Source organism: Megalobrama amblycephala, linkage group LG17 (assembly GCF_018812025.1).
Source record: "Megalobrama amblycephala isolate DHTTF-2021 linkage group LG17, ASM1881202v1, whole genome shotgun sequence".
Classification (NCBI taxonomy): domain Eukaryota; kingdom Metazoa; phylum Chordata; class Actinopteri; order Cypriniformes; family Xenocyprididae; genus Megalobrama; species Megalobrama amblycephala.
In genome coordinates, this window is record NC_063060.1 from 37,444,849 (window position 1) to 37,470,972 (window position 26,124).

Sequence of the window (26,124 nt, forward strand, 5' to 3'; positions counted from 1 at the left end):
GATTAGTCGTGTCAAAGGCTGTATGTAGCACTTCTCAACTGTCACGATACAGAATGTCATTGAAGATTCAACTGGATTAAGATTTATTTTACTTATTGTTATACGCCATATAAGCCTATGTTTTTGTATTTTGTAGACTGACGTATGTACAAGATAAACGAAAAACTAATGTTTCCGTCAGTGTTACATTAACTGTAAGGATGTAACTGAAAGAACTGCGTACACAAAAAAGACATGGACACAGCTGAAAAGTATCTTTTCATTTCTTAAAGAGAACAAAGGTTAAATGAAGCCAGAGACACCAAGACCTCGCATAGCGGACAATGGCAGACAAATCCAGATTATTTTTTCTCAGATCAGCCCAGCAGGTGTTGAGATGTGTGTACAGCAGGAGATCAGTAGCTTCTGTCAATCAAATTTACTCCACAAAACCTCCTCTACCTACAAACTCGTTAGCATGGGCTTATAAGATCTCCAGAACCTGCTCTACTTACACTTCAGGTAATGTGACCTTGAACAAGACTATGTATTTGCAATTGTCTTTTTTAAAATCTTTTTTTCTTCTTTCTTGTAGGTCAAAGCAGTTTTTCACAGAGAAGCCACACATGTGGAGAACTGTGCTCCAGTCATGTAGACAAAGAAGTTACTTTATGTGGCTGGATTCAGTACTTGAGGTTTGTATGGCAGCTTGTTTCCACCACAGAATAAAAAAACAAAGGTAATTTGCAACTTTTGATCTCACAATTCTTAATCTCAACACTTTATTGGGAGTTTATGACATTTTTTTCCTCGCAATTCTTAGAGAAATGTCAGAATTGTGAGATATAAACTCAGAATTGTGAGATGTTAAAGGATTAGTTCAATTTCAAATAAACTTTTCCTGATAATTTACTCACCCCCATGTCATCCAAGATGTTCATGTCTTTCTTTCTTCAGTCGAAAAGAAATTAAGGTTTTTGATGAAAACATTCCAGGATTATTCTCCTTATAGTGGACTTCAATGGACACCAAGTGTTTGATGGTCAAAATGACAGTTTCAGTGCAGCTTCAAAGGGCTTTAAACGATACCAGACAAGGAATAAGGGTCTTATCTAGCGAAACCATCGGTCATTTGAAAAAAAAATACAACTGTATATGCTTTATATAAATAAATGATTGCCTTGCATGTGCTTCCGCTTTCTGTATTCTTCAAAAAGTTTACGCTGTATGTCCTACGCCTTCCCTATTCTACTTAAGAAAAAAAAAAGAAACTGGCGCCGCGTTCGTTTTGTAAATAGAATAGGGAAGGCGTAGGACATTCAGCGTAAGCTTTTTGAAGAATATGAAAGTGCTGTTTTGGCGGAAGTATGTTCAAGGCGATATTTTGTGTTTATAAAGCATATACATTTGTATTTTTTTAGGAAATGACCGATCGTTTCGCTATAAGACCCTTATTCCTCGTCTGGTATCGTTTAAAGCCCTTTGAAGCTGCACTGAAACTGTCATTTTGACCTTCAACCGTTTGGAGTCCATTGAAGTCCACTATAAGGAGAATAATCCAGGAATATTTTCATCAAAAACCTTAATTTCTTTTCGACTGAAGAAAGAAAGACATAAACATCTTGGATGACATGGGGGTGAGTAAATTATCAGGAAAATTTTATTTGAAAGTGAACTAATCCTTTAACTTGAAATTCTGAGAAGAGAAGTGAGAATTGTGAGATAAAAATTCACAGTTACTTTTTTTAACGGATACAAAAAAGCAAAATTGTGAGATGTAAACTCATAATTCTGAGGAAAAAAGTCAGAATTATGAGATGTAAACTCAAAACGCAATTGTGAATTTACAGTTCTGAGGAAAAATATCAATAGTAAGATGTAAACTCACAATTATGAGTTTATAACTTGCAATTGTGAATAAACGTAAAAATTCCTTTTTTGAGACACAAAGCTTATTTGCGAATATCACTGAGCCTCATCGCTATAACACATTCACTGTTCTTGACACATTAGGCAAGATCTTTTTGTGATCTTGAGAGACTTCAGTGGATTGGTGCAAATACTTATCCCACAGGATGAGGTAGGAACACAGCTCTCTTTCTTGTATTGTTTAATAAATTAAAATGTTATTAAAAAAATTATGGTGCTGCTCACATGTTGGTTTATTTTTTAGTGTTTTCATCAAAAATAAAAATTTTCTTTGACACTTCAATCCATTAGTCCAAATCTGAACTCAAGAATGCTTTTCTTGGCCTCACGGTGGAGTCGGTCATCATGGTCAAAGGACGGGTCAGACGTAGACCAGAGGGACAGGAGAATAAGGTTGTTATGCCTGTTCATATATGCACAAAGAGAAAAGTCTGATACTGTACTAGTCAATGTGAAATATATGTAAAACTGTCATTTTTATTCAATATTAGAAAATGTCCACAGGAGAAATTGAGGTCTGTGCTGATTGCATGAAAGTGCTGAATACCTGCCGAAAGCTGCCGTTTGAGATTAAAGAATTTGTCAAAGTAAGTAAATAATTTTTTTTTTCTTTAAAAAGTGTTGCATGCATTACTTTTTTAAATTAATTTTGAAGTATTTCTAATTTTGTCTGCAATAGTTCTAGGGTGAATCTCACAAAGAATATCTGTGCATCTGTGCAAATATGCATCACCGTTTAAAACTTTTGCTTCTTTGTTTATTATTTTAATGATTTTGAAAGAAGTCTCTTATGCTCACCAATGCTGCATTTATTTGATCAAATATACAGAAAAAAACAAACAGTAATATTTAAAATAATGGTTTTCTATTTTAATATATCTTAAAATGTAATTTATTCCTGAGCTGAATTTTCAGCATCATTACTCCAGTCTTCAGTGTCACATGATCCTTCAGAAATCATCATAAAATGCTGATTTGCTGTCAAGAAACATTTCTTTTTTCTATTATCAATGTTGAAAAGAGTTATGCTGCTTTATATTTTTGTAGAAACCGTGATAGATTTTTGATGAATAGAAAGTTCAAAAGAACTGTTTATCTAAAATAGTTTTTATAGCAATATAAAATAATTTACTGTCACCTTTTTATGTCATTTTAATGCATCCTTGCTAAATAAAAGTATTAGTTTCTTTTAGAAATCTTACTGACCCCAAATGTAGTGTATATTTTACAGAAAAAAATTTGAAACCTATTTTTAGGACATTTTTTTGTCCTACAAATAGTGTGTAATTATGTCTTGTCTGGAGACAGTGTTTTTATTGCAATTATTATTAAACTCAGCGTTAATTAAAGGCAGATTATTATATATATTTTGTAATTTATCATGAAAAATTGTCAATGAAAACCAAATTAATTTTTGTTGAATTGAAAAAATTGAATTAAATATGACCCTGTAGTGTTTCTTGACAGTGTTTGTGATATTCACTTTCTCTCATTTGCTGTGGAATAGCCAATGAATTTCATTACAGATGTTATTTTAATTATTTAAATAAGGTTCACTGGCTAAACAGTGTTTATGACCCAGACAAAAAATGTTATCCAAGTAGCATAAAAAAATCCCTGATATGTTTCATCTTAATCTTTTTGTTTCATCTTAATCATCTTATGTTTGCCTTGAAGAAATCAGAATCCCTCCGGATGCAGTATCGTTATCTTGATCTTCGGTCACCCGGGATGCAGTACAATTTACGACTGCGATCACAAATGGTGATGAAAATGAGGGAGTACCTTTGCAATTTGCATGGTGAGGATTAACAGTGGAATTTTCAAACTTGTGCATATATGCGCTTTGTTAATGTACCCCAATACTCACTAAGCATTACCTGTCTTTCCCTAAGGATTTGTGGATGTGGAAACACCAACGTTGTTTAAAAGAACACCTGGGGTAGGTATTTTTGCTGTATAAATCATTCTTATAACCAAAACCAAAGGCTTTAGATATGCAAAGACTGCATTTATATCACTTATATGATAACAGGAGAAAGTGCAGTGTGCAATATGATGGAATAAGTCCCACCCTCTTAATTAAGACACGTGCTACGGACAGCACATGCACATTGGTTGGTCTAGTGTAAAAAAAAGAAAAAATAGCTGTTTGAGCAACATTTATGTGACAATTCATAGCAGATTTTGTTTCTGAATTGAAATATGTTATCTAATTGTGAGTTCAGGAAGCGTTTTTTGAGATTTCAGGATTCCCTCAAGTAGATAAGACTTCTTCTTGGATGCCTGAAGTAGCTGCCCAGAGGAATTACAAATATGGCTGCCAATTGAACAGACTTTTCTTGAAAGGGACTTTGCCAAAACATAAGACCAGTTGCTAACTCAGATAAACACTATTTTGTGTTTCATAGGAATTTAAAAAACGTGGCCATGACCACCAAGATTCTATGGGTGTTTATTTATTAGGTGCCAGCGAACGTTTTTTTACAAGATGTAATATAAGTCTATGGTGTCCCCTGAATGTGTCTGTGAAGTTTCAGCTCAAAATACCCCATTGATTTTTTTTAATGAATTTTTTTAACTGCCTATTTTGGGGCATAATTAGAAATGCACCGATTCAGGCTGCGGCCCCTTTAATTGCTCGCACTTGCCTTAAACAGTGCATAAACAAAGTTTACACGGCTAATATAACCCTCAAAATGGATCTTTACAAAGTGTTCGTCATGCATACTGCATGCATGCGTCGGATTATGTGAGTATTGTATTTATTTGGATGTTTACATTTGATTCTGAATGAGTTTGAGGTTTTGCTCCATGGCTAAAGCTAACATTACACACTGTTGGACAGATTTATGAAGAATGAAGTTGTGTTTTTGCATTATACAGACTGTAAGTGTTTAAAAATGAAAATAGCGACGGCTCTTGTCTCCGTGAATACAGCAGAAAACGATGGTAACTTTAACCACATTTAACAGTACATTAGCAACATGCTAACGAAACATTTAGAAAGACAATTTACAAATATCACTAAAAATATCATGGATCATGTCAGTTATTATTGCTCCATCTGCCATTTTTCGCTATTGTTCTTGCTTGCTTACCTAGTCTGATGATTCAGCTGTGCACAGATCCAGACGTTAATACTGGCTGCCCTTGTGTAATGCCTTGATCATGGGCTGGCATATGTAAATATTGGGGGCGTACACCCCGACTGTTACGTAACAGTCGGTGTTATGTTGAGATTCGCCTGTTCTTCGGCGGTCTTTTAAACAAATGAGATTTACACAAGAAGGAGGAAACAATGGTGTTTGAGACTCACTGTATGTCATTTCCATGTACTGAATTCTTGCCAAGATAAATTCAATTTTTAATTCTAGGGCACCTTTATCTTCCAACAATGTAAATTGCACTCATAATCAAATAAAAGAATACAAATATAATACTTACTGAGCCAAATCCAAAAAAAAAATGAAAGATAGAATATAATGCAACATGTAGCTCGACATACTAAGCATAAAAAACATTTTGTAATTGCAGAATCGTTGCATTCATGAGAACTTATTTTTCATTGCCTCTCTGGTGACTCATGCTTCTGTTTCTTGTTTCCTGCAAGACACCCCTGTAAGGCTTGCCCAAACAACAAACTACAGCTGGTGCGAAATATTGCCAGATCATTATCCGAAACTTTGTGAGCAATCACATCACTCTGACTTCCTCCCTCTGGCTTTGTTGTGCTAGGAACTTTTACATCTGTGTTGAATTTGTATTACTTTTAAAGCTTTGACACACATGTATTATTGTCTGAATACAACACACTTAATCAAGGTAACCCCGCTGTTACTGGACACTTCAGGTTGCGGAATAAATGAATCATGGCTGAGTGAGAATAGTGAATTATTCAATGCCATTTTTGCATTTTTTTTACATTCACACATAATGTGTAACATGATCAACACACTTAAAATCGATTGCGTATTCCAACATTGAGACATGCATAACTACAGTGTTTTTTCTATACTGTTGTCACTTTTATTTTGGTGCATCACAAGAAACAGCCTTCAGTTGAGGAAAAGTCTAATTTGCAACATGACACAACAAGGCCTGGTAGTTGCAGCAAGGTGGTCTGTAGGGGGCAGATGATCATCTACAATGTTAGAATGTCTGCTAAATGAAATATGAATACAGTTTTAGGTGGTGAATAACCATCTATCTTACCTGTAGGAGGACTCTCTGTACACAGAGCCATCTATTTTTGAACAGATAGATAGATAGATAGATAGATAGATAGATAGATAGATAGATAGATAGATAGATAGATAGATAGATAGATAGATAGATAGATAGATAGATAGATAGATAGATAGATAGATAGATAGAAAAAAAAAACTTCTAAAACTTTAATGCTAAATTATTTTTGCTTCTCTTTTTATATTTCATAATGTGACTTTCATTTATCAGATTGGCTTGAGATATGCTGGCTGATTCAGTTCTCAGTCAGAGGCAGGAATACACAGAGTTTATTCAAGTGTAACTGTGTTTTTCAGGGTGCCAAAGAATTTGTGGTGCCATCTGGAGACCCTGGGAAGTTCTATTCTCTTCCACAGAGCCCACAGCAGTTCAAACAGCTTCTTATGGTGGCTGGCATAGACCGGTAAAAAAATCATATTTCATATCATATTTTCTTCATATTCATAGATTGTGGTCAGATGCTTGGCACATTCACTAAACTCTGCTTTCACTGACTGACAGCACCTTAAAAACAAAGCTACATCCTGTTGGCCAACATACTCTTGGAATCAGACAGTATTATTCTTAGCTTTTAAATTTGTAGAACTGCATTTGTTCCAATGCTGTGTGAAATGCCAAAACAGTGACATGTATGCGGCATATGTGGTGTGATATGCTTTAGAATGCTGCTTTGGATTGTAGCTGGGTTTTTTTTTTTTGAAGATTTTTCTCTAATTTGGAATTAAAAGGCAAGAATTGTGAGGTTGTATTAGCACATCAGTCACTGAGTGGGTTGCTGCTGACATGTTTAGCTTTGTTTTCAAGGGTTGTTTATTAAAGGGGTCTAGGTCCCATGCGAGTAGTTGACAAGGACACATTCATTCAAATGATGAAGATGACTTTGCTTCGCAGTCCAGTCAGTGACACTCTAAATAAAATTTTGGAGCCCAACAAGTTTAATTAAAAATGTAAAAATGTTGTAATGAGCATAAGAGGAATGTTTGAACATCTAAAAAATACAGCATTTTTAAAGATGCAGTGATTATTAAAATTCTGTCTGATACTATAAGCGATAAGCAAACTTTTTCTAAATAAATTAAAAGATAAAACACTGAAAATTAATGTATTGCTGTAATGTATTACTAGAGATATGCTAAAGAGTATTTATATATAAAGAAATTATTATAGTTTTTTATATAAATTTATATTTTATATAAATTTTCAATGTAAGTGGGTGTGAGATGATGGCAAATGCAAAATGAATGTAAATTTATGGGTTCACCTTTTATGATTTCCCTTTTTATTTATTATTTTTACTATAAATATACACTACTATTCAAAAGTTTAAATTGATCACATGAGACTGAACAGTGTTACATAAAGTTACTTTTAAAAGTAATACATTACAATACTGCGTTACTCCCTAAAAAAGTAACTAATTTCGTTACTTAGGCCCTGTTTCCGCCTAGTATTAAGATGTTTTTTGGTCGATCGAAACAAGTGAACAACGTTAAATACAGGTGTAAACTGGGTGTAAAACATTTTGAGCTTGTCCACCTTCGACCACTTCCAGAGGTAGTCTAAAACACATTCTACCGGATTGCTTTCATAGTGTAAACGCTCATGTGGAGGAATGTGTTCGAACAACCACTAAAGATGTCTACTCTCCATCTACTGACTTGCGTAAACTTAATGGGAAGTGTGCTAGCCAGATGGGATTTAAACTTTGTTGGTTGATAAATAACATAAAGAGAGCTTGGGATGAAGACCTTGACAGACCACTTTCTGAAGACACATGGAACTGTATTCTCAAACAGGTCCACTCATCGTCAATGTGTGCTCGCCATTCACTTATACAGTTCAAAGTAGTACACAGAGCTCATATATCCAAAGTTAAACTAACTAAAATGTTTCCTGGTACTAGCCCCATATGCAATAGATGTAAATGTGATGAGGGATCATTAATTCACATGTTCTAGACATGCCCTAAATTAGAGCGTTTCTGGCGATCAATATTTCACACCCGTTCTTAAACACAGTTTTGAGCCAGAACCTCTGGTGGCATTATTTGGAGTAGCTCCAGAGGAGTCGTGGCTGTCAGCATCTATGTGTAAAGTCCTAGCTTTCTCTTCCTTGTTCCCTGTTTCGAACTCCTGAAACGAACACAAAACGAACTTCGCTTTGGTCTGATTTTGTTCAAAATGACATCACACCAGTTCGTTCTTTGATTTCGCTTGAAGTATATATGCAAATATATGCCTGTATATATGCCTGTACAGTAGAGGTCGCATCTCAAACAAACTGGACCGCAGGAGAAGAAGTTTCAACACTCTTTAGGTTAACCCTCAGGGGTCTGAGGTTTTTTGGGGCCTTGGAGAAGGTTTGACATGCCCTGACATTTGTGCTTTTTTCAGTTGTTCATAAACATATTAATGGAAAAAGTGTCATTACACTGTATTCAGCACAAACTAGGCTACAATAATATGTGAGGAACATGTATGTAAATGTTTGTATTTTTGAAGGAATAATGTTTATGCATGGTTATTGAAAAAACAAAAAACTTAAGTCACTGAAATAAAGCCAAAAAATTAAATATTAAATTTGTGTTCACAAGACTTCTGGGTATTGGAGGTTGTAGACTAGAGTTTTTGCTTCAAAATGAGGTAAAAATTATGCTGCCTGCTTGTTCATATAAAACAATAGAGAGATTTAAATTTTCTAAAACATCTTTGGTCAAGAAACACAGTATGCGTGGAGGCGTGAATCATCATGAATAATGGGTGATTCTCACCTGAGAAGACAAAAGAATCGCATAAAGAGCTCTAATGACCTGCATAAATAATGAGCTCTTTCAGTCAGGTAGGCTGTGAAAAAACCCTCTGTTGATCATGTCTCAAGCAGTAAATACAGAAAAAACAGCAATACTGTGAAATATTATTACAATTTAAAATGATGGTATTCTATTATATTCTTTAAAATATAATGTATTTCTGTGATGCAAAGAGTCTGAACAGTTATGTTACCTCTATGGCATTTCATATAGGCTTTTAGCTTTAAAGCATGCGCATTTGGAGAAATATTGATGGATTTTCATATGTTTGTCAATTTTCTATACAGAGGAGTAATATTTATTCAATATTTATTGTCTTCACTATGAACGCTGGATACTGTTTTCAATTCATACATGTAGCCGGAAGGCGCTCTGTACACCTTTAGTCCACAAATCCATATAAAGAAGAACAAGAACCAGGAACTAACTGCATGTCTTCTAGAGCTCGCTAACCATGGCTTTAGCATCCAGATAAACACTTTTCAAGACAATAAATACACGATTGAGACGATGAATGCATGCATTGCCTCAGAATTTGCCTCTGAATAGCGCTGGCTCCGTGGGTGTGGCCGCATTAGCGGATAATGAGCTGAATCACGGATTTCTGACATGGCTCTCTTTTCATACAGATTACATAAACACAGAATTTTTGTTTTCGATTTGACTTACATGATTTAAAAGATGACATTTCAACGTTTCTTTAGACAGAAGTCTCATTTTTTTGTGATTAGTATTCACTAAGTTACAGTTAATTTTCTGAGAACTATCAGATTGGACTTTGTTCAGAGGGAGATGAGAGATCACGCATCATGTTAGTTTTCTTTATTTTGCAAAAAGCACAACATTTTGTTTTTACTCTGAGTGTACACAAATGGAAGAAGATATTCCACAGATTAAAATGGTGTATAACTCTTAATTGTATGTGCAACATTGACAGAGTATTTTGAGTCTCTTTCACACTGGTTAGAAAAAAACGCGGTGGTCACGCCGGTGTGACCGCCGACCCGAGAGTGTTAAATTAATCAAAAATAGATCACGGTTTACAAAAGTTTCTAACATTGATAATAATAAATGTCAAATCAGCATATTCAAATTATTTCTGAAGGATCATGTGACACTGAAGACTGGAGAAATGGCTGCTGAAAATTCAGCTTTCCGTCACAAGAATTAATGACATTTTGCAATAGAAAAACAGTTACATTAGAAAACAGTTATTTTAAATTGTATTAATATTTCACAGTATTACTATTTTTATTTATCTGTATTTTTGATCAGATAAATTAGCCGTGGATACTTCTTCTTTCAAAATTCTCACCGACCCCAAACCTTTGAATGGTAGTGTATATTATTTATGTATTTATTTATTTATTTTCTTTAGTGCACCTTTAAATACTTAAAAAGTTTTTTGTGAAATAAAGTTGGGGTGAAACCAGGCGAACCAAAGTGTGAGAGAGGGTGGCAACCACCCAGAACACACTAGCATTGTGTTGACATTTTTACACAGGCAAGCACCTTTGTCATTGTCAATTCAGAAAATGCAAACGTCTAGTTTCTATTAGATTTTGAAAAATGATAATGACCACAATAGTCTCATTTTCATTTCAATTTTGGCAGCACGTCTCTTTGAATTAATAGTTGTGCTAAGCCAGGACTGCAGGCTAGTTCTATGAAAAGTCTGTCAAAGGAAAATGATATGCTATGCATGATTTAAAAATGTCAGTCAATATTGGCCCACAGTCACTTACGTGCTGGTTATCTCCTGCAATCTCAGGTACTTTCAGCTCGCTCGCTGCTACAGAGATGAGGGCTCCAAGCCTGACAGACAGCCTGAATTCACACAGGTAATGATGTGCTAAAAGTTGGGAGGAAACATGCAGCAGCACGTTTGACATATCTGTGAGGCTGGGGCTCGCTTCTGATGCAGATGAATATTGAGTGTTTTAATGATGTGTCTTGCTCTAACTCCCATTCACAAGGTTGAGAGCTGCTAATAGGCTTTGCCGGATTCTCACTTCAGACTAAACACCATGATCTGAATTGCAAAAAACACATATAAATATCTTAAACTGCATTCAAAAGCAAAATCATGTTATAGACACTGTCTGAAAAACAAATCTGATTCATGTGCAGTGTGAACAAAGCTCATTTCTCTCTTCTGTGTTGACATCTCCTAGGTGGATATTGAGATATCCTTTGTAGACCAGGCTGGAGTCATGAGTTTGATTGAAGGCTTGGTTCAGTACTCCTGGCCAGAGGACAAAGGACAGATTAATGTTCCCTTTCCCTCCATGACTTATGAGGAAGCCATGAGAGACTACGGAGTTGACAAACCAGACACTAGATTTGGGATGAAGGTGACCGCACGTTCTTTCTTTGTACACATCATCCTAGATTGGACGTAAGACATCAATGAGGTTGTTTGCATGCTGGCCGTCCTTGGCATCACGCTGTGCTGGCATCCTGTTTCCCCGCACATCACAGATTTTCATGCGGTGCTCAACAATTAAAAGTGAATCTCTCATGATACGTTCCCTTGCACCGTTGTGCGTCCTGAATGCGTTCAGTTCTGCTCGTATATTTAGAGACCTTTGCTGAATCTGTGATGATTTCGAAAAATAGGAGATGAAAGTCCCCCTGTGGTGAAAATCAAGTTTTTAATGTTGTTTATATGTCTATGTGGTGTTTTTAATATGCTTTAAGACAAACCATGTGCAAATTCATAAGTCAACACCATTGCTGAGTATTTTCTTTTTAAAACTGCATTGATCTAAAGACGCGGTTGAAATTGCTGGTGTTTGTGACGTCACAAACTACTTTGTAACCAATAACATCAACATGCCTACGGGCTTTAGCATATCATTAACTGCTCTGAAGCAGGGGAGTCAAGAAAAGTCAGGTTATCCCAGTATATTTTTCTGTTGATATGAAAAATTGGGTAGATTTAACAATATAGTGGGTTTATGATGTATATTATGATGTTATGATGAACTGTATGCCTTTCTCCACTGACGTTCTGAGTTGTTCAAAGGGTTTCTAAGAATACTGATTGTTAGAAGGCAGCTGTCTGACTCTGACATGGTGAACGGGAACATGGTTTGTGTAACATTAGCAACACATTATTAGCTGTTTGATAATGTAGTCAAGCAAAAGGCTAATCATATTAATTACCGTTATGTGTCCGATGTTGTAAAGAGCGATACCATTGTGCAGCGTTTACCTCAGTAAAGTTGACTGCGAGTGAGTGGAGGCGGGGCTAATTAGCATATTCATAGATCAGTGTATATTAAATGAGGTAAGGGTGTAGAGTTACTTTCAAACTATTTTAAGGCATGAAGATTTTTTTTCACAGGAAAAAAACATTTAAATATTTCTTTTTGTTGATCAAAGATGAGTTTTTTTGGGAGGGGGCTTTAAATACACTACTGTTCAAAAAGTTTAGGGTCAGTAAGGGTTTTTTTAATGAAAGAAATGATACTTTTATTCAGCAAGGATGCATTAAATTTATTATAATTGAGCGTTTATTTATATTATGTTACATATTTATTTTTTTTCAATTTAAAATCAATGCTGTTTTTTTTTTTACTTTCTATTAATCAAAGAATCCTGAGAAAAAGATATGGTTTTCACATAGATTTTAAACAGCTCAACAGTTTTCAACATTAATAATTATAGAAATAGAAATATTTTAGATCACCAAATCAGCATATTATAATGATTTCTAAAAGATCATGTGACACTGAAAACCGGAGTAATGGCTGCTGAAAAGTCAGCTTTGCTATTACAGAAATAAATTGCATTTTAAAATTTATTAAAATAGAAATTAGTTATTTTAAATAGTAATAATATGATACAATATTACTGTTTTAATTCATATTTTTGGTCATATAAATGCAGCCTTGGTGAGATACTTCTTTCACTCCAAACTTTTGAATGGTAGTGTATATATTTATTTTAATTACATTTTCTTTTATAGTTTGCTTTTCTATTTGTTTAAGTTATATTATTTTTAATTTTTGAAATATATTTGTTTATTTCATAAGGTATTAATAAGTAAATTTACACAAATTATCTGGTTAATAAGTTTACATTCTCTTTGTGTATTGCCTTCTTTAGGCTGATGTAATAGTTAACTCAATTTAATTCTGATGTGTTTTCTTGTATTCAGCTTGTGGATGTCACCACAGCATTCCAGGGAACGCAAATTGAGTTCATCAAAGATGTACTTCTTGAACCAAGTGGCTGCATTCAGGCTATCTGCGTCCCAGAAGGAATGGTAATCCGAAGATCCTGTTTCTGATGCTCCAACACTGAATCTACAGCACAGTGTAGACTGATTTCCAAACAAATGAATCTTTTGAGTCGGTTAATTTTAGTGATTCAAAACAGACAGCGCAATTAGTGTAGCCTGGTTTATGAACAAATAATTATTATGAGCTGGTAAAAAAAGTTACCACATTAGTAAATTCAATATGAAATGCATTTTATTTATACCTCAACTAAAAGAATTGTTAAAGGTACACTATTAAACAAAACTACATGCGTCTTGCGAAAGCAAAGCTACTTCTCTCTGTTTATGTATATGATGAGCCACGCAGGTACTGGGATACTCCACAACGGTTGTCGCCCCGCCAGGTCTAAAATATTCTGAATATAAACACTATACCGAGTATACCGAGGTGATTCAGGATAAGACAAAACACGGTTTGGAAGATGAACAGTTTTGAACAAAATTTTAATATTAATTCCTTATAATTCTCATTCCTGTTTATCGGGAATGTGCCAAACCAGAAATTCATTCCTTTTAACTCATACTGGAAATCAAAGAGCATAATCATTAATATAATTCACATGTTCACTATTGTATTTAATCACTTTCAAGCTTCTTTAAAAAGTTACTCAGTTTCTGCCATTCATATTTCAATGAGTGGTCTATCTCTTTCACCTTATACTGTCTCTGAAGTAGTTGAAGCTAACTGTGTGTGGCATTTCTTCCACAGAAACACCTGAAGGGCAAAGACTTAGAGTTCCTGAAACAAGCAGCCAAGACACAGTATGGTCAGGTGAGTTTTGTGTCTTTCTCCCTCTGTTTGCTGATGGAACATCACCAGCATTCAGTCTATGCACATCGTGGGAAGTCTCCTGAAATATTTATCTGAAAGTAATCAATAAGTCAGGATGATTTGGTAGTAAAACAGTCAAATGTAACACACAGCATACTTACCCCGAGGCAAGGATTCACCTCACTAGAGGAACACAGTTCTGTATATCTGTTTTAGGCCATATATGGAGTCTCATAAAGGGAATGCTAAATGTATTTTTCCCCTTGTCCCCATACGTAGGACATTCATATTTTATAGCTTATAATATATAATATAAAATTGTTTGATCAATTTTTCATGTTAATTAATGTGTTAGTGCTTTGTACTAAGATAAAAATTAATACTAATTTGCATTTTGTCTCAGTCTGCTCTTGTTAGTGATGCTTAAGGCAAGAATCTATATTACTATTGCTCATGATGATAATTATTTTCACATTATTTTCAGTTATTATGATTTTCTTTGGGCTGCCGAACACAAAAGAATGTGTTTTGATATTTTGTTTGTGTTTTTTTTCCATATAAGGAAAGTCAGTGTGGTCCAAAACAACATTGGTCCCCTTTGACTTTCATTGTATATACAAAAACAGTTTTTCAGAATACCTTCTTTTTTGTTTCACAGAATACCCTAAGTCATAAAGGTTTAGAATGACATGAAGGTGAGAAAATTATGACAGAATTTGTCCCTTGAAGGTTAGGAATTTAAACAAATCACACAACTGGTTCTATAAAAAATTGAATACTGGAACCAAATTATGTTGGGTGCAGTTATTGCACATGCATTCTTACAATAATGGAACTCTTTATTGCATTACAAAACAATAAATTCCCAAAACAAATGGCTCTTATGAGCCATTTCAAGTGGATAAAAAACATATTCCACAACCAGTCTAACCAATTCCCAAATGATTGACTATTCTCATTTGTTTCTTTTTGGTGAATCAAAACCATAAAGCATAATCATTTTAGTTTAAATGAAACCCAGACGAATGACTCTCATGAGCCATTTTTTTTGTGTAGTGGATAAAAACATAAAGCACAACCAGTGAAGTCTGACTACCAAATGACTCTTATTAGTCAGATCTTTTTAGTGAATCAAAACCATATAGAACAACCAGTGTAGTTGACTGATTCCTGGATGAATGACTCTTATGAACTGATACTTTTTAGTATATCAATGTAGTTTTGCCATTAGTATTTTACAAAATATAAATTTATAAAATATGTTACCATATTTTTTGTTTGTTTAGTATTATTTAACATAACCTACCCCCAACTGTAAAGTGTATAGTAATATAATATATTTAAAGGGATAGTTCACCCAAAAATTAAAACTCACCTCATGTCGTTTCAAAACTGTAAGACTTTTGTTCATCTTTGAAACACTATTGAAGATATTTTGAATTAAATCTTAGAGATTTCTGTTCCTGCATTGACAGTCTATGCCCCTACCACTTCGTCACTTCAAAACATTCATAAATAAATTGTAAAACTAATCCATATGAATTGAGCAGTTCAATCCAAATTTTCTGAAAAGACACAATTGCTTTAAATGATGAACAGATGCAATTTAGGCTTTTATTCACATAGAAATATTGATCAGCAAACATAAACAGAAACTTAACCGTACTTGCTTGATGTGTGAAAACGACATCTTTGGAAAGCTCAGATGTGCTGCGTAACACACGAGAATGAACCTCAGTGGTTCTTGAAGAAGCGCAAACGTGATGCGTAACACGAGAATGAACCTCAGTGGTTCTCGAACGTCAAGCAAACATGTTTGAGCTTCTGTTTCCTGTGTCTGATGTGTGCGTTGATTAATGTTTATTTGTGAATAAAAGCCTAAATTCATCTTTTCATCATATAAAGCGATCATGTCTCTTCAGAACATTTGGACTAAACCACTAAAATTCATATGGATTAGTTTTACGATCTTTTTATAAACTTTTTGAAGCATCAAAGTGTCAGTTGCATAGCTGTCTATGGAGGGACAGGAAGCTCTCAGATTTCATTAAAAAATATCTTCGTTTGTGTTCTGAACATGAACAAAAGTGACATCAGGGTGAGTAATTGATGACAGAATTTTCATTTTGGGGAAAACTATCCCTTTAATATCCTTCCTAAAAAGTACATCTTGATCATATTTAAAAAAAAAAAAAAAATCAAATCAAATCTAATTCCTGTCAAAAGGGGAATGTTGTGTTAATAATAGTCTGTTATAAATGTCAAGAGTAATGATGAGGGACATAACTTGTTAATGTTCTTAAATATTTCTGTCAGAGCCAGAATCCATGTGGACACTGCTTCGGGGGTGACTCAAGTTTGATTTCTGGTCCGTTTTACTTTACGATGCCGTACTTCTCTCTCTCCCACTTTGCTTCCTGTCAAGTCTCTACTATTCAATAAAATAAAGGCAACTTACCAAAAATAAATACAGTAAATAAAAAACAAGAAAAATGTTCTTTAATACTTATGATAGCTGACTGTTCTGCTTAGTTTTCCCACTGCAAACACTCTATATATGTTTTTCTGTCTGTATGTATAAATGAAAAGTGAACTTTGAGCAAGTGTTCTTGGCTTGAACTAAATGGCATCGTCAAAGGTGATTCTCCATTGCTATCGGTTTTAGTCCAGGTCTTGGCTACGTTTGTGTCTGGGAAACCAGCCCGCAGTGTTCTCGAGACTGATGATTGCTCAAGAGTTTGCGCCCTATGCTGTCAATGGAAATTGAATACGGGCCGGTGGAGGAAATGGATGATCATTGCTGTGCTTGCGCCGTGTGTTGTACAGGAGGTGAGCGTGGCTCCAGTAAGGGCAGATGGTTCACTGAAATCCCCTCTCAGCCGACTGCTCTCGGACACGGCCAAACAGCAGCTGCTCCAGATGGCCCAGGCCAATGCTGGAGACCTGATCTTCATCACGGCCGGACCCCAGGAGAAAGTGGTGCGTATCCGCCTCCAATTTGTTCCCTGCTCTCACAGATTCATATAACCATGCTGATTCAGTTTCATAAACACATCATGAGAGCGAATATTCAAGCAAAACTACAGTTGGACCTCAAACCATTTTGTGTTGGAGTAAATAATTCAATGACCAGCATCCCTATTTATGGTCCTCAAGTACCATTCCATCAATATGTGTGCCCTAAAGTGATTGATGACTAAGGGTTTTCAGAAAATATGGCTTCAGAGGAATGCTGACATGATCTAATCACTTTTAAAAGAATATTCATCTTTTCCGTGCCTCAGCTCTCGCTCGGGGCTGGTGCAGATGGTGAGCTTGGCACAAAGTGAGACGGCTGTTTAGTGACAAAGCAGAGATGTGGGAGATGGCTTGGGATAACTGGCGAGCTTTGTGTGCTGAGGTTGTGGGATGAATGGAGATGCTGGTGCAGAAAGCAAGAGAAATGAGAGCTGAGGGAGATCTGGCTCCTCAAATATATTTTTAGAGATCTTGGCATCCATTAACATGTAACTGCCCCCAAATGCATGAATTGTAAAAGCCTCTTGCAGTTTCATTTTTAGCTGTTTCATGAATGATCAAAAATGTTTTTAATTTTTAAAATGACAAATCCATGGTTAGAAGTCACTCTCATATTATCTGTAGCACCTCAGTTTGTGTCCTTTAAGGCTATCCTGAAGTTTCTGTTTCTTACCCTGAAACATTCATGATCTTTTATGTATGTTTAAGGGATAGATCAAACAAAAAAGAAAATTCTTTCATTATTTCCTCAACATCATGTTGCTCTAAACCTGTATGACTTTCTTCTGTAAACACAAAAGAGGATAGTATGAAGAATGTTTCTCTGTTTTTGTCCATAAAATAAAGGTCAGTGGGGTCCAAAATGACACCGAACCCCTTTGACTTTCATTGTATGGACAAAAAAAAAGAAAAAAAAAAAAAGTGTTGTTATAAACTAAAACTTACAAATTTCAGATTTCATAATAAAAATGCTGAAATAAAATATAAGTATTAGATGAAAAACCTAAACTTAGAAAACTTAAATGAAAATTAGACATGTTCTCAAAATCTGTTGAGTTGAAGTAATAAAATGATTAAATTACTAAAATTAAGCTATAAAGAAATACCCCCCCCAAATATAAAATGACTAAAACTTAAATTTAAAGGTGCAATGTGTAAAATTTGGGAGGATCTATTGACAGAAATGCAATATAATATAGATAACTATGTTTTCAGTGGTACATATAGACCTTACATAATGAACCTTTATGTTTTTGTTACCTTAGAATGAGCCATTTCTATCTACATACACCGCGGGTCCCCCCTCCATGTCAAGTTGCAGTTATGCACCGGCATGTTTCTACAGCAGCCCTAAATGGACAAACACTGTACAGAGCACGTTTCGTCACTATGTTGGTCTTCTTCTAAATCGTTCCTGTTTTTAGAGGCTTGCATTGTCACTACGTTGAATATGCACAAAGTAGTAGTAGTAATAGTTGTCGTCTGGTCTGTTAGAAGCAGAGACCGTTCTTTGTTAGAAGTAAGAAGAAACCTCATTGCTTCACACAGGCTACTCTCTGATCTCTCAGACGATGACATGTCGGCCAGACGGCCACCGTAGCTTCTCCGAAAGGGAGGGGTGCATTGCAGTCCGCAACCTCACCGCTAGATGCCACTAAAATTTACATACTGCACCTTTAAAATTAAACATACAATTGAAAATATTAAAAAACAAGCTAATTCATGTGGGTGATGCAGGTTCGAGTCCAGCCTGCAACATGTCCCGAACCTATTACCTCTTTCCGATAATTTCTTGTCAGTGTTGATATCTGTTTACTATTATCTATAAGTTAAAAAAAAAAGACATTTCTTTTGTCATGTTTAGCGCCCTCTGCTGGGGAAGCTGAGACTGCAGTGTGCGGAGCTGCTTGAGCGTTACGGCGTGCCTGTTCGTGACCCCTCTGTCTTTCACTTCTTGTGGGTACTGGACTTTCCCCTTTTCTTACCCAAAGAGGACGATCCAGAGATGCTTGAGTCTGCCCACCATCCCTTCACGGCTCCAGTCCCCGAGGACGCCCATCTGCTGTACACCCAACCCAACAAGGTATGTACCGTCCCATCACAGATTGTCTTTTTAACCTTACAGAATTATAGCTTTGCATTTTGATGGAAACAGGACAGGAAACCTTGACAGTTATGAAGATTAAAATAGTGAATATACAATATTGTATATGGTGTATGTGGGAGTGCACTATTTTTCGATCTATTTTATTTTTCTGTATCTTACTAACAGGCTAGGGTTTTCAGATAATGCAATTTGCAAGACCTGTTTCCAGTTTTGCTGTCAGAGGTGTAGACACTCCCCAGTAACTGGGAACAAGAACTGTCTGCTTGCATAACACCCACATACTATATAAATATCGACTTTCTCGGCTTCTTCTTCCTCTCTGCTGATTGATATACACTAGAGATACACTATGCATACATACACTACATATACAGTATAAACTATCGTATATGTAAATGTACACAGTGTATATAACTATTTTCTATTTTAATATTTTTAAAATGTAATTTATTTTTCTGATGGCAAAGCTGAATTTTCAGCATCATTACTCCAGTCTTCAGTGTCACATGATCCTTCAGAAATTATTCCAATATGCTGATTTGGTGCTCAAGAAACATTTATTATTATTATCATCACTCTTGAAAAAAGCTATATATTTTTGTGGAAACAGTCATAAATCTTTTTCAGTATTCACTGATGAATAGAAATTTCACGAAGAACAACATTTATTTTAAAGTCCGCATAAAATCAAAGTCTTTTGGCTTTTTGTTGTTAGCCTTACTGTTATCTATAAGCTAGTGTGCTCCAAAACAATGAAAAAAATTGTATTTAGAAGATATAAGCATTCAAAACTTACAGTCTCTCACTTCTGCCAATATGGATCAATGATTTTGATGACGTCACGCTGTACTTCTCATCAATTTTCTGTCCAATCAAATGCTCTCTAAAATCTGAAGCATCCCGCCCCCTTCATTATAAATAGATGCTGAAGCTGCAGCTGAAATCGGTCACTTGTTCACACATTTACTGTTTTCTACATGGTGAATGGCACATAGTGCACTATTAGGGCTGGGCGATATATCGCATGCGATTCTCACGCGCATTTCGTCAGTAAACCCGGTTCCCTGATTACCGCTAAATCGCCATCACCTGCTTTCAAATGGAGCGCCATTTAATAGACAGAACCGTAGATCACTGAAAAGCCACGCAATATCGCGTTCATATCGCAGATGAATCGCCTTCGATAATGAACGCGATATTGCGTGGCTTTTCAGTGATCTACAGCTTTACTGACGAAATGCGCGTGAGAATCGCATGCGATATATCGCCCAGCCCTATGCACTATATAGGGGATAGGGAACGATTCAGACAGTGTAAATATGCTTTCCATTGGGGCGAATGAAGTCTGGTTTCACGTTAAGCCGTGCACACACTTAACGATTGTAAGGCCGATTATGAATGTAAATTAATACTTATGACTGATCGATCGCGCTCAAATGCGTCCAGTTAGAGCCAGTTGCGCTCAGTCGGCGATTACAATCGGTGTTCAGTTTCCGTGTGTAAGTATGTTAATCTGCTTCAGTCGAAGGAAACAATCGCTGTGTGTTGAGCTCAGTCTTAGAATGTTTTAGCTAGTCGTTAAATGTGTGCCCAGCTTTAGTGTCACGCGAACCACAGCAGCTAAAATGTATCGGACCCATTTGAATTCTGCACAAAATGCTATATTTTAAAGCAATATGGAGGAGATTAGAAACCGTTAGAGATTAGGGTGAAATTGCAGTTTTGCTTAGCCCAACGACTCTGACCGAGCTGTGATATAAACAAAATGCTATTTTAAAAAAGGGGAGGAGCTGATCGATATGTCATACTCTGTCTTCCTGTTTCAGTGGAAATTATGTCAACTCATTAAATAATGCTGTGGGTTTCAAGGAACTTTAGCGCGCCTTTAAATAACATTATAAATGTATACTGTTACTTTTGATTAAAGGTGCCATCGAACGTTTTTTAACAAGATGTAATATAAGTCTAAGGTGTCCCCTGAATGTGTCTGTAAAGTTTCAGCTCAAAATACCCCATAGAATTTTTTTAATTAATTTTTTTAACTGCCTATATTGGGGCATCATTAACTATGCACCGATTCATGCTGCGGCCCCTTTAATTCCTCACACTCCCCTGCCCACGGAGCTCGCGCTTGCCTAAAAAAACATAAACAGCATAAAGTTCACACAGCTAATATAACCCTCAAAATGGATCTTTACAAAGTGTTCGTCATGCAGCATGTCTAATCGCGTAAGTATGGTATTTATTTGGATGTTTACATTTGATTCTGAATGAGTTTGAGGCTCCATGGCTAAAGCTAACATTACACACTGTTGGAAAGATTTATAAAGAATGAAGTTGTGTTTATGCATTATACAGACTGCAAGTGTTTAAAAAGGAAAATAGCAACGGCTCTTGTCTCCGTGAATATAGTAATAAACAATGGTAACTTTAACCACATTTAACAGTACATTAGCAACATGCTAACGAAACATTTAGAAAGACAATTTACAAATATCACTAAAAATAACATGGATCATGTCAGTTATTATTGCTCCATCTGCCATTTTTCGCTGTTGTCCTTGCTTGCTTACCTAGTCTGATGATTTAGCTGTGCACAGATCCAGACGTTAATACTGGCTGCCCTTGTCCAATGCTTGAAAATGAGCTGGCATATGCAAATATTGGGGGCATACATATTAATGATCCCGACTGTTACGTAAGGAGGTTCTTCGGAGGTCTTTTAAACAAATGAGATTTATATAAGGAGGAGGAAACAATGGAGTTTGAGACTCACTGTATGTCATTTCCATGTACTGAACTCCTGTTATTTAACTATGCCAAGATAAATTCAATTTTTAATTCTAGGGCACCTTTAATTTAATGCACCCTTGCTGAATAAAAGTATTCTTTCTTTTGAAAGGAAGTGAAATTTTTTCTAGTTTTGTTGTTCTCTAAAGTTTGCTGATTTATGAGTAAATCATTCTTTGGAATCATTTTATTTCAATGAATTAGTCAAATTGGTTCACAAATCGGTCTAAATTACTCATTAGCGAGTTGGTCCGAATCAAATTTTTTTTTTTAAATTCCTATCTAGTAATCACAATCGACTGGTAATGTAATGGAGAAGTCACAAAAAAGTTGATTTGTTTTGTAACTAACCAGTCAAAAGAACTGACCTCTGACATCAAATGATCCAAGTCAAGGACAAAAGTGAAGTTTCATGATATCATCATGGTTCATCACAATGTATTGAATCATGACATACAGTAGGGTCCACAAGACATCATTAAAAATGTATTTGTTTTTTATTTAGACCTGAAAATACATGTAGCATTAGATAACATAACAGAATTTGTAATGAAAAATTGTGTATTAAAAAAAAAAAAACCACACAATAGAAGCATTTTCTCTGGTAGTCTCAGGCATTTACACCCCACTATGTGTTTAGATGTGCATCGTACCGTGAGGTAGTTGGTGACACCCAGCACTACTCTGTGGTTTTATCACTTTGTAAGTCTAGTCAGGAGCCTAGTTTATCATAAAGGAAATGTATGATCTCGGTCTGAATTCCACACGCTTCCCCTACTTGTTTATCTGCTTTCCCAGGTGCGTGGCCAGCATTACGACTTGGTGCTGAATGGCTGTGAGATCGGAGGAGGTTCAATTCGAATCCACAATGCCTCTCAGCAGCTGTTTGTCCTGGACAAGATTCTCAAGGTAATGGAACAAGAGTGAAAAATTACATAGCAAGCAAAGTGCATCATTTAATGCTACTCTGACAGCGAGTTAAAGCACTTGTAATAGACATGTCCAGATACCTGACTGCACCATTTTCTTATTTGTGACTCTTACTTAACACCCCCGCACCACCGACTACCCTTTTGGTCGCTGTAGCAACCCATCAAGCTATATTTAACTGTCTTTAAACAACACAAGTGCTTTGGATCTTAAGAGCCAGGGAGAAGAAACATCACATTATGGTGTTTTGTCTACAAAAGAAATATTTCTGAAGGTCTATTTACTCTCTTGACACTAATCTATAATTGTATGGATCTGTACGATTTATACATGGCGAGAATATGAACAGTTCCCTTTCAAGCTGAAAAGGCTGTCAATTACAAGGTCCAATGTGTCTTTTTTGATGTTGTCTGTGTTATAGGAAGACCCATCGCTTCTTTCTCATCTATTGGAGGCTTTGGACTCCGGGGCCCCTCCTCATGGTGGAATCGCATTAGGTGAGTGAGCATTCAGCACATGCTACCTTGGACTTTCGCAAGGTTGTTGGGTACCACTGTGACGAAAGGCCTTGTTGATTACATTCTCCTGTTGGTTAAAGTGGAACGGTCATGCTCAAAAACTGAAATTGCTTGCCCAGCCAAGATTTTTTGGCAGCTTTGTTTCAGTTTGAGACAGTAAACTGAAGCATGAAGTGCCCTTGATCATTCGAGAACTTCTGTTTGGGTTTATTTCTGTGTATGGCAGAACTAGAGTTGTTTTTACAGCTTGCATAACCTGTGATAAACTAAATTAATATGTTCTTGTTTACATTATAAAGATTAAAGAGTATAAAATATGTCTTTAACATTTGAGAGAATATGTGTAATTACTAGGGATACACTGATTTTGAAATTCGAATAATTTTTATGTGATAGCCAGTAACGGATCAATAGCTGTAAAAGCGATAAAATTATATACTACTTAAAAACTAAAATCAGTTTTAAATGCTGCAAGTGAATTTAGGCATTACAACATTATAATGTACAGTATGAAAAATGGATATTAATTTTGAGATTTGCTAAAGATTACATTTACAGTGTTAGTACATTTTATGTATTTATATAATTAATTATTATATATATTTTTATATAGTTATAATTGTTTTTAAAGACTTAAAGTGGGCATTTTAATATAAAAACTCTATCATTCAAAGGTTTTTGGTCCATATACAGTAATTATTTTTTAAAGAAATTAATATTTTTATAAAATAAAATTTGTATTTTTAATGAATTTTATTCATTAAATAGAATAAAAGTGACAATAGAAATATTTATAATGTTGCGAAAAAAATCTATTTTAAATACATGCTGATCTTACAAATTTTCTATTCAAAGTATCCTGAAAAAATGTATCACGGTTTCCATAAAAACATATTAAACAGAGCACAACTGTTTTCAACATTGATAATAAGAAATGTTTCTTGAGCAGCAAATATTAGAGTGATTTATGTGACACTGAAGACTGGACTAATGATGCTGAAAATTCAGCTAATATTTCACAATGTTACTGTTCTTACTGTATTTTAATAAATGCAGCCTTGGTGAACAGAAAAGACTTCTTTCAAAAATATTTAAAATTCTCTATATCAATTATATTAATGAATTACACATAAAATGCATAATCAATATGTAACCAATATGTTGTGCGTTCCTAATAATTATAAAATTGCTGTTTTTCTTCTGAACAGGGCTGGATCGACTGGTGTCCATCATTGTAGGAGCTCCCAGTATCAGAGATGTCATAGCTTTTCCAAAATCCTTCAGAGGTCACGACCTCATGAGTCACGCTCCAGACTTCGTCTCTGAAGAAGACCTGAAGCCGTACCATATTTCTGTGGTCTGGCCCAGCGCAGATACAGAGGGTCAACAGAACTCAATGTAAGCACTAAAATGGTTAATATGTGTATGTTTCACCATCTGTGCCCACGCTGGTGATGGACCTAAGAGCAGGATCACTCCCTGTCCTGAGAGAATTGAGCACCATCTTCAGTGTGAAGGTGACGTCTGTGTCCTTCACATCAGGAAACTCTTCTCGTCTGCTGCTTGAATAGATCAGTCATGTGATTTCTCATCATATACATACTCTGTAATTAGTGCTTTCAACTGTACATTTTTTGTAATGAAATTTGTTTCAGTGAAATCCAGAGAGAACATGGATGAATATTTCAGTAGGGGGCAGTGTTGTTCCATTCCGTCATTTTACATTGCTCCCCCCCCCCCTCTCCACATGCCCTGTGGTGAAGTCAGCATGCATCATATCCTACATTTTTCTTCCCACCACCAGACATACCAAATAAAGCTACATTTCAGTTTTTCTCAGCGATGCCTTATCTGCAAAAGCAGATGCTCATTTTTCATGCCCAGGTACAGCTACTCATTACAGCCAGTGTTGTTTTAAAACAGACCTGTGCGCTGGCCACCAAGCTGTGAACAAAGTTCTTTGTGTATGACATGCTGTTTTTGCTGCTCTTCCAATGACTTTTTCTTAAGTACCCACTCATCACCTATTTACATGACCATGTTTACTTGAAGTACCTGCCCATGTTCGGTACATTTCTATTAGTGCTTTAGAGACAATTTCAACTTGGTTGTTTTAAACAGGCACAATATTTAAGATTTTCAGATTATAATATCCAAAAACCACTAGAACAATCTTATATATTTTGTTGACTTGTGTACTTATATTATCCCAAATGTTACCAAAAATGTTTAAATCAAGAGAAATAAGCAATTTTAACCAGGACACGGACCGTGTCCGTGCATCACCTATAAATGATCCTCGATTTCTGTGTCTTTGGTGGAAACACCAAAGACACTTTAATATATTGTGTTTTATTAGACAGGTGAGCAACTGTTTGGATACATTTGTTGACAGAAAATTAATCATGTTATATAGCTCAATACATTAAGTCTTATTGTTTAAATCTTGTTTTCTTGATTTACCATTGAGTACCATGTTTTACCATGTCTAATATCGATCTAGCTTACTGCAGTGTGCAACGAGCGTCTCATAGTAGCTGCCGATCGAATGCACAGAGTAGCACTATAACAACTTTCAACACACAAATGTATGTAATATGATAAAACAGAGCTGCTTTGGCCCACATACAAATGACTGGAAGATATGACGTCTGCAGCATAATAAAAGCTCCACTGCTCTCCAGCTGTGTTTCAGCCACACCCTGCTTCATACAGTAATAAATCTTTAATACATTA

The 26,124-nt window shown here is 35.6% G+C and overlaps 1 protein-coding gene across 1 annotated transcript; it reads left to right on the plus strand.

The window, feature by feature from the left end:
- dars2 (aspartyl-tRNA synthetase 2, mitochondrial) lies at window positions 1–26,124 on the plus strand. Its single transcript, XM_048163321.1, has 17 exons — window positions 1–501; window positions 575–674; window positions 1,993–2,059; window positions 2,200–2,301; window positions 2,400–2,495; window positions 3,586–3,709; window positions 3,804–3,850; window positions 6,453–6,559; window positions 10,737–10,806; window positions 11,140–11,319; window positions 13,131–13,238; window positions 13,963–14,025; window positions 16,852–17,004; window positions 18,908–19,126; window positions 22,739–22,849; window positions 23,292–23,367; window positions 24,597–26,124. The coding sequence occupies exons 1-17, from the start codon at window positions 324–326 to the stop codon at window positions 24,788–24,790; spliced, it is 1,995 nt and encodes a 664-aa protein (XP_048019278.1). The 5' UTR covers window positions 1–323; the 3' UTR covers window positions 24,791–26,124.

Excerpts from the sequence above, each read along its gene's own strand:
- dars2 (XM_048163321.1), top strand. The coding sequence starts at position 324 with ATGGCAGACAAATCCAGATTATTTTTTCTCAGATCAGCCCAGCAGGTG. Across the intron at positions 675-1,992 it reads GGCTGGATTCAGTACTTGAG|GCAAGATCTTTTTGTGATCT; the intron begins GTTTGTATGGCA and ends TTGACACATTAG. Across the intron at positions 3,851-6,452 it reads TGTTTAAAAGAACACCTGGG|GGTGCCAAAGAATTTGTGGT; the intron begins GTAGGTATTTTT and ends TGTGTTTTTCAG.